This window comes from Lotus japonicus, chromosome 2, assembly GCF_012489685.1.
Source record: "Lotus japonicus ecotype B-129 chromosome 2, LjGifu_v1.2".
NCBI classification, from domain to species: Eukaryota; Viridiplantae; Streptophyta; class Magnoliopsida; order Fabales; family Fabaceae; genus Lotus; species Lotus japonicus.
The window spans coordinates 72089008-72098724 of record NC_080042.1 but is presented as its reverse complement, the minus strand read 5'-3'; the positions used below and the strand labels follow the sequence as shown (position 1 = coordinate 72098724).

At 35.3% G+C, this 9717-nt stretch overlaps 1 protein-coding gene and 1 long non-coding RNA gene across 2 annotated transcripts; both read right to left on the bottom strand.

Annotated features, from left to right (window-relative positions):
• Positions 1-392: 392 nt before the first annotated feature.
• On the bottom strand, positions 393-3448 carry LOC130739321 (uncharacterized). Its single transcript, XR_009019840.1, has 2 exons — positions 1322-3448; positions 393-1083 (listed from the first exon to the last, which is right to left on the bottom strand). It is a non-coding gene; the product is annotated as an uncharacterized LOC130739321 (long non-coding RNA).
• A 3286-nt stretch (positions 3449-6734) lies between these two features.
• LOC130739319 (AAA-ATPase ASD, mitochondrial-like) lies at positions 6735-9198 on the bottom strand. Its single transcript, XM_057591580.1, has 2 exons — positions 8622-9198; positions 6735-8388 (listed from the first exon to the last, which is right to left on the bottom strand). The coding sequence occupies exons 1-2, from the start codon at positions 9029-9031 to the stop codon at positions 7428-7430; spliced, it is 1371 nt and encodes a 456-aa protein (XP_057447563.1). The 5' UTR covers positions 9032-9198; the 3' UTR covers positions 6735-7427.
• Positions 9199-9717: the final 519 nt, after the last annotated feature.

Here is a 9717-nt window from a genome sequence, read left to right as displayed (position 1 = left end):
TTGCAATCTTGTCTTTTGATCTTTTCCTTCTTCCTTGTCTGTCAATGGCTATAATTGATAGGGCTTTTCTTTTTTCTTGTATTTGATGAAGAAGATGAAGAAAAAAGAAGTAGGAAGAAGAAGATGGGAAGAAGGTGATTAGGATTTCGTGTTTTGATTTTTAATTGAGTTTTTGTCATTAATCAATTTTTTAGTTAATTTGTTTTTTTAAATTTAAATTAATGATTTTCACCTAGAAAAAAAATATAAAAAATAAATTCCTTAATGTCCGTTAAAGTTTTTTTAACAGAAGGACCAATATGAATGACATTCGCCGCATTCAGGGACCGCAAGGTGGATAAAATTTATTCAGGGACGAATGTGAAGTTGGTGGACACTTTCAAGGACCAAAGTGACAATTTACCCCTCTTTTTATATATGAGAGCCTCTGTCTGGTCATACAATTTCTATGCACAAGACAACAAAGAGAGAGAGACAATGAAATAAAAGAAAAGTGTGTGGGGAAATGATTAATGTGTAGAAAGTGTAGTATTGTACAACCGTTTTCTACTTTTAAAATCTGACAAATTAGAAAAAGATATCAAAAAATATCCGGAGAGCCAAGTAGGTCAAATGTAATACTGTATTGTCTGAGAATTTGAGGCACCTAATAATGAGGTGAGGGAGATGCATCTGGACACTTTACTTTGTAGTGAATGGCTCATGTCAGCAACTCATGTCAGCAATAGATCAAAATGTTAAGACCTGGACACAATATTAGTAACTTGATGGACACAATACCCTAACGGTCCAATTACAGATATGACACCACCTGATTAGAGCTTAATTATAAGAAGTAGGAAAAGATCAAAAAATAAAAACACTAGTCTTGATTGGAATATATCTTTGCAAAACTCGATCAATCATTGGTTTTGGATTCACATGAAACGCAGGAATTTCATCAGGATAGATTAATTAATCATCATCTAATTCATAACAGTAAACTCCCACGCATGGAGTGTGTAAAAGAGCTCTAATCATTGCCCTACATACCAGCTCATGAATGATTCCTCCTCAGATTAGATGCTTAATCCAGTTGACTAGCTGTAGCAAGAAAACCACTTCTAATCAAATTAAAGGGGATTATCAACAAAAACATTATAACAATTAAAGGGGATTAAATATATCCAGCGCTAGCTAACAAGATCACTTGAAGACTGGATAACTGATCAAATTCACTAGCTACTTAATACCTGTTCAATTCCATTTAAAGTCTAGATTGCTTTGCTAACTCTGTCAGGTAAAAACAGAAGGAAATTATATATAAAATGCCCTTACTTACCTTGGCTCTATGATTTCAATTGATCTGAGATTCCAAATTAGAATGTGAATTTGGAAAAATGTACAGAAAGTGCAAAGGGGCTTCAGCCGAGGAGAGATGATAGCGTAACTAGCTAGTGCTAACTAAAGTAACAGAAGGTGCGTGTCATCTCTCCCGCGACAGAAGTCCCTAAACATTTCTTCTCTGAACTTTTCTTTCTGCAAGCTATCTCCTTCTTCTCATTCTGATTCATACATGCCTGTAATTTGTTCTATGTTCGAATACCATATTTATAAGGGAGGTGGGTCTCTGAGTCAGTCTCTTGCAAGTGAATACCCAAAGACTAGTTAATTATAACTTGAGTGCTTATTCGGTGATGGCATTTACCTCCACAGAAGCTAGCTTACAGATAATTTTGATGGTTACATTAAATTAATATAACAGAACCAGTCATATTATTAATTTTATGTATGTATTATATTAAACGGATTTTGAAATGATTGTGCGATTTAATTATGAAAATATCAAAAGGGCCAAAAGCAGCTAGGATTAAAGATGCAGAAAATTAATAATCTCTCCAACAACTACATACATGCATGTTTGGTTTTAAGTTAAACTCAACTGTGTTAACAATAATAATACAAAGAAAGAAGGGAGAGGGAGAAAGAGAGAACGTGAAACAGCTAGGGTTACATTGTGAATATTCAGGTTACAATAGATAGCAACATAACAACTATAAATAGACAAATACTCCCTCCGGTCCTATTTATAAGCAACAAAAAAAAAAATTCACATAGTTTAAGAAATGTAGTTAAACTAGATAAAATGCATTAAATTTGTCTGAAATCAAAATAAACTTCCAAAATTACCCTTTGTTATTAGTGTTGGAAAGTGGGAAATAGAGAGAATAATTAATGAGACACATTTTACAAGTTAGAATTAATAAGGGCATCATTGGAAAAAATTAATTAATATAGCTCAAACTTTCATTTAGTTCTTATAAAAAGGACCAAGGTTTTTCTTCTCTTTCATGCTTATAAATAGGACCGGAGGGAGTACTAAAAATGCTAAAAGACTAAGCTACCCTTAGACCTAAATAATATAAGAAACCTAATATATCTAACAAAACCCAAACCATGTTTCGTGTGTTATGAGGCCGTACAACGCGCATTCTCAAATTTTGATGTACCAAATGTGGTTTTTAATTGAAAACCAAGCATACTTTCTGGTAAACTAATGAATGTATATGTTCCTGAGACCCGCCACCTGGTATAGCTCATCATATATATGGACCTCGAATCCATGGTGGGACAGCAAATATATATACTTTTCTAATGTGCCAAACTCTATATATTTCTGTGGAGCTTATTTGATGATTGGTGAAATTGTCAAATCACACATGATGACTATAGCAGCTAGCAGGCGTGAAAACTTTGAAGCCAGAAACCTTGGAGCCCACTTCACATGTGAACTAGGTCTTTCCACCAGATCATATGAGGAAAGAAAGGGAAGATCTGAAAGTTATATTTTATGCTTTAGAGACTTTAGAGGGAGGATTTGGAGGTTGTTTTAATTATACAACAATGATTGACAAACTGGAGTCTGCTAGCAAACAACACTAAATTAAGTAGAACAAAGTTACAACAACAGCAACACTTGAACCTATAGATACAATTAACTTGATGATAGAAACCTTCTTCATACCATTCAATTCAAGAACATACATGATGCACTAGCAATAGTAGTGAATAGTGATCAAAGACATAAAAAGAAAGAGTGTGTTTGATAAAACTTTTAAAAGAACTTTAAATATATATAACTATAAATTAAAACTTACTTGGCTAATTTAAGACTAAAAAATTTATGATAAATGTAATCAATATTACAACGTTGTAAGTACATGTACTGAATATAATGAACTGTATGCAGAAAGAAAGAGCATGACAACTTCTGATTGAATAGAGGTTTAAGGGTATTCTGTCACAGCAGGATGGCGCTGACTATGACAATATTCATATCATAAATATATTTACCACAGCTGGGGCCATCACTCCTGCGACAGAACACCCTCATATCCCCTAGCTTATTTGCAATGGTTGTTGCCTGTTACTTCAAGGTATAAATGGATGCATGTTTATATAGACTTACGAGAAGTGTGAAACATGCAGTGTTTGGTCTTTTTAATTTCTTCTTATACTTTTAACTGTTTTCCCTGTCCATATAGCTTTAATCACATGCACGAATTACTGCGAAGTTGCCCGCAGTTTGGAAGGGCTTCTGAAAAATAGAAGAATGGTGCGAATATTCAAAGTTTGGATGTTTTAATACAATGTCATCATTTCCCTCAAGAAACTTACAAGCAGTTTACTACGTTAATTATAATGTTAATTTGAAGAAAATTAAATGACCATGAGGTTCTTGGAAGTGTCCCTTGTTCAATTCAATGTTATCGTAATGAATTGAAACAGCTTATTTTTTAATTCGTCAATGATTAGTCAATGAAAGATATCGCTTCCTTGTCAAATCACGATTTTGCATGTTAATACAACTATATTAGCTGGAGAAATGGTATAACTATAAATTAAAAGCTCAAATGCAAGGTTTTGTGTACCGGGAATCAGGGGGTCCACGAACTACCGTCCTGAACCGTACCCAAGCAAATGAGTGATTTTTCAGTGAATGAGTTGGGTTGGGTCGGATGAACGAAATGAGTTGGCACGATCGGTTTTAATTTGGGCTCCAGTTTGTTCAAACCGACCGAATAGTGATACGAGCTCAGGCCCATTTCTACAACTAGTGACTACGAGCGAGGGATGAGGAACCATAAGCCCATTTACGAGGGCGGCACTGTAGTTCCAGCCACAACACTAACCCTAGCCTTACTTCACTCAACTTTCTCATTCACTCACTTCAATGATTAAAACTCTAGCTTTTCGTCGTCGCTTCTTTCCCTCTCTTAGTGTATTACCCACTTCACCTTGATCCTTAATCTTCTTGTCCTTGTGCTTCAGTTAGCCTCTTCATTATCTCTTCCCCGTCAATCGTCAAACACCTTCGTCTTGTTCTCTTTTCTCTCCCCACTCAAGCATTGGCAACATAATGAACCATATATTCGCTGCTTCAAACCCAAATCAGCCCAAGCTCTCTGAGTAGGAACCTTCACTATGCCACCCTCGCCATCACGAACAACAACTATATGCTTCCGTCGCGAGGGGAGCTTTGGATCCATGAGAACCCACTCTTCTTTCACTGCGTTGGCCTTGTGTGGGCTTTATCTTTGTCGTGTCGTCAACGTTCCGGTGAAGTCCACTTAGCCATATATCTGCCGTGCGCAAAGCCCTTTACTCCGTCGTACTAGGATTGATGCATGCAAGAAGAAAGTGATGAAGATAAAGAATGTTGGTAACAACTGTTCTCACTATCTATTCACCTTAGGGGTTGGGATTTGAGGTTATCTCAGAATGAATGTTTTTGTCTCCCCTGCGATAGGGATTTCAGATTATTTGATTTATATGAATCTGTTGTTTAGCTTCTTCTTTTGTTAGCATTTGTTAAGATTTTTCTTTGTCTCCCCTTTGTGCTCGCATAGAAATAGAGATTCAAACATAAACACTGCAGCTACAACTTATAGGTGTCCTCCCTTGTCTCTCTTCCCAACCCCTACCACCGTCTACCACAACCATCACCTCCAGAGACCTCGTGGAAACATAAGCACTAGTTCACTCCTTCCTCTTTCTCAGCGATTATTCCAAATCAGTGCTTCATGTTTTTGGTTAGCGATCTCGTCCACCTTCGTTCAGGCTCATTCTCTTTTTTTGGTAGTGCTCAAGTCTCTTCTACCTTCTCTTGCTATATTCGGATCTAGTTAGGCCCCGTTTGGAAAAACAGCTTAATTAAGCACTTATGGTCATAAGCGCTTATGACATAAGCGCTTGTTCATAAGCTATTTTTAAAAATTTATTGAAATAAATTAAAAATAAGCTGTATATAAGCATAAGCTGTTTTTCATAAGCTATCCTGAGTAGCTTATGAAAATAAGCTGAAAATAGCTTATGGCAGGTCATAAGTTGTTTGCATAAGCCCTCCCAAACACTGGCATAAGAGCTTATGCTGTAAGAAAGCTCAAATAAGCTCTTCCAAACTGGGCCTTAGTACAAAATCTACTGATCCGAATCTTTTTTTTTTTCAATGGTGCCCAAGCTAGACTTATTTTTTCATTCCAACAAAGAATAGTGTAAAAGTAAAACCAATGTTATGTAAGGATTTGACAAACAAAGAACTTTTTTCTTCCATGTGTTTTTCTTTGTTTTTCTTGATTGAATCTATGTAGCTTTCATTTTATGCTACTAAAATTCACGCTGATGGTGGACGGTGGTGCCAAAAAAGAGAAAGTAGGGAATGACATTTTTTAGAAATTGAAATATAAATTAAAGATAATTTTGTAATCTCACTAAAAAATTATAAAGAAATTTCTTTCGAAATTGAAATATAATTTAAGAAGCAATTTTATAATCTCACTCAAAAAATTAGGGAGACACCGGTGTCCCCTTAATACAAGAGTCAAGAGGTACCACAATGATGGCCAAACATATATTTTGAAATTACAGAAAACATGTTTACCAAAAATTAATTACCAAAAAAGTCAAACACTTTCTAAAGTTTAATTCTCGGAAAATGTTTACAACTTGTCTGAAAATTATTTTTACTAGATATATTTGTTTTCTGAAGCTTATTTTCGAATATGATACGATGTTTCCGGAATGAAAATTTCAGGTGGTGTACATAACATAAGACTATAAGAGGGTAAATCAAGGTCCAAAAGTATGTTAAGAAAACAGGTCCAAAAATACATTTCAAAAAAGAGGTCCAAAAGTAAAATTGTAGGAATCTTTTTTTGGTCAAAGGATCATAGATCCAGATAACAACTTAACAACCAGCTCAGCTCATTATGGACAAGAGTATGCGTCGATACTGGGCTTTACATTTTATAATAGGCTCATTAGGGATCAATTTGATTTTGAATGGGGCCTATTTTTTGAAAAAAAAATTAGGCCTATTTTTTCAGTGTTAGTTAATGTATATCTTATTTTTTTGAAAGCGTTAATTAATGTATATCTATCCTTTGACCAAAAAATATATATATATATATTGATAGTTGTGAGACAAATTTATCACCAATAAATGTTTCTCAATACGCATGACCTAGAGATCAAACCACAGACTAAATGCTTGAGGAGCTTAACTATCTACCAGTTGTGCTACATCTAGTTGGTGATGTTGCTTGTTCGTTTGCATTTTATGCTTTCCAGATAGAATTAGGGTTATCTCAAGTGATATGATAATGTCAAGTGAAATATTGTGTTTATTTGTGTCTTCATATATATTCAAAAAATTCACATATATTTAAAAGAGTTTACACGACTATGTATTTTTGATACCCTTCTTCTCTGTACTTATTCATTTCAAACTTCACAAAAAGATCCTTTTACATTTTAAAAAATTAAAATATTTATAATAACTTCTTAAACTAATCTGAATCGGTGAAAAATAGCTTCTGAAACTATCATTTTTTTAATGAAGAGATAACTTACATTTTACCTAAAATCTCTGGAAAAAATAGACTAAACAAGCAGTCCCCTATATAGTGCAGTCTGCTGAGGATGAAGTGCTTGATTGATTATGAAGGAAAATGGCATAAACTTGCCAAATGATAATAAAGTTGAAACATATTCTATCAAAGTCCCATCTTTCCAGCATATATATGTTGGATGTTGAGTTAATTAGGTCATCAATTAGCAAAAGGTTCAGTTCTATAATTTTCTAAGGTTATAAGCAACAGAATGAGTATATATAATGTGCTTTGCTTACTCATTCCCTTCCACTATGCCACTCCTTTCACTTTCTTTATCTTAGTAGACTCTACTTTGCATCACTGATCACCCTGACGTGTAGTTTCTGGTTGCTTTGGCTTATGAATAATTTCCAGTCCAATGAGAATCTTGCTTAGAGGTTGCTTCAGTTTTGTGCATTTAACTCACTTTTACAATACTCAATTCTGTCGGTATCAATTCTGTCCGAGTCAATAATTCTGCAAACGCTGATCCAAACACACTTAATTTCTCGCACATTACTCAGATTTTGACATGGCTTCTTCTTTTGCCAATTCTAGTGCTTGAATCAAACTTTTCAAATAAAGTTCTACATCCCCAGAAGCAGTCTTGGGCATCAAATGCTCAGCAACATCAGCTGGAGTGACTTTACTTTCCTTCAGCAATTCACATATTGTTCCAAACAAATAATGTGATTCAATGTTGAGATAATTCTTAGCTAACATCTTGAATGCCTCAAATCCACAGTATGACAACTCTATGTGATTATCCATTCTACCTTTTCGAATCAATGCAGGATCCAGCTTCTCCACATAGTTTGTTGTGAAAACTATCAGCCTCTCTCCACGACAAGAAGACCACAATCCATCAATGAAGTTCAGAAGACCGGAAAGAGTTACCTGAACATTTTTGGCATTTCTTTCTTCCATTCCTGGTTGTTTTCGCCTTGGATCGTTCTCTTCTTCCTCTTCCTTTCCCTCATTTTTCTTCCTCCTCTGACCGGTTAGATCAAGTGAGCAATCAATATCTTCAATCACAATTACAGATTTGCTTGATGTCTCAATCAGCAGCTTCCTTAATTCAGTGTTGTCCTTCACAGAAGTCAATTCTAGATCATACAAATCATAGCCTAACAGGTTCGCCATGGCAGCAATCATTGTAGATTTTCCAGTCCCTGGAGGTCCATAGAGTAAATACCCTCTCTTCCAAGCCCTTCCAATTCTTGAATAAAACTCCCCTGCTTTGCTGAATGTGATGAGATCATCAATGATCATTTTCTTCTTCTCTGGATCCATAGCTAGTGTTTCAAATGTTGCAGGGTGCTCAAACACCACATGGCTCCAGTAAGATCCACTATTAGTATAAAGCCTTCTCTGCCTGTTTTTCACCGTAATAGCCTTACCTTCTTTTATGACATGATTCAGGTATGTACCTAAAATCACTTCTCTGTTGTGTTTATGGAAACTGAGCTTGTAGTACCTGTTGGGATTTCAAGTACGAGTTAAAAAAAATATATATATATATAAATAAGTCCTACATAAAAAAAGTTTTCATACTCGCAATACTTTAAGTTTTGGATGAAAAATGTAGTATAAATCACTAATGTGATTTACTTGTTTTACCAATGTGGTTATGTGTAAATATATTCATAACCATGCTCCTACTTCCCTTAAAGATAATTAGGGTCCTAACGTAACCATCGGCTCTGATACCTTTTCTCATCAGTCATAGGGTGGCGTGACGAAAGTGATTCTGATTTGGAAACTTTCTTCCCAGAAGCCCACCAGAGTTTGACTCCATTGAACTCATCAGCTACTTCTTCATGATCATCCATGCTGAGAACAAGAGACTGGTTGTTCTTGCCCATTTCAGCCTTGAGCTTCTTTGCTTGTGTGGAGGCTTTGGAGCTGAGGTAGTTTTCTATGGCAGAGTAAGCCTCACTCCGAGTGAGCCTCTCCCCAGTGAACTCATGGAACTTGATTTCGATGTAAGGGTAGACAAGAGTGAACAATCTTTGAGAGTATTTCTCAAACTGGTTGCGAAGTGGATAAGGAAAATATTGCTGAAACAAAGCCCATACAAACATCAAGGAAGCAAGCACGGATCCTATGTGAGCAAACATCTTCTGAGTTTTCACTTCTCTTTACCCTTTTTTCAGCTCTTCTCTGTTTCCTTCTTGTGCAATGGATTCAGATATTGTATTTAAGGCTTTGTCTTATATAGAAGGTGGAGGACATATATGTGATAAGGTGTCAAAAGTGGCCACGCATGTACCTTTAGCCACGCTTTTATTTGTCTCTTTTGAATCTTTTATTACTTGTCATGTAAGAATTTTGCCTTTCAAAAAAAAAAAAAAACTTGTCATGTAAGAAAGTTTATTGGCATGTTTGTCTGCATCCTCAAATGTCGGCCAAAAGTAGAAGCCAAGCCAGCTTTCTCTCTGGTTGTTTTATACTAAATTGTCATCATATCACCGACTACAGATTCCTTAATCTGATTAGAAGAAGCAATTAAAGTGGTGCACAAAGCTCCCGCGTGCGCGAGGCTAGGAAGGGGTTCGAAAATTAGGTTACTTACGCACGCAGTTTTACTTATTTTTTACATGAAAAACTATTATTTTTGTCTCATATTGAACTAAAGATATGACTTAATTAGTCATTATAAATCGGAGAGCTCCTCACCTCTAAAGTAGTTTTTTTTTGGTATACCTCTAAAGTAGTTTTTAAGGTAAATTTAGATATAACTCAAATTTTAATACGGCATCACAACTTATCATAGATCTTAAAAATTCAATCTTATAAAGTTAGG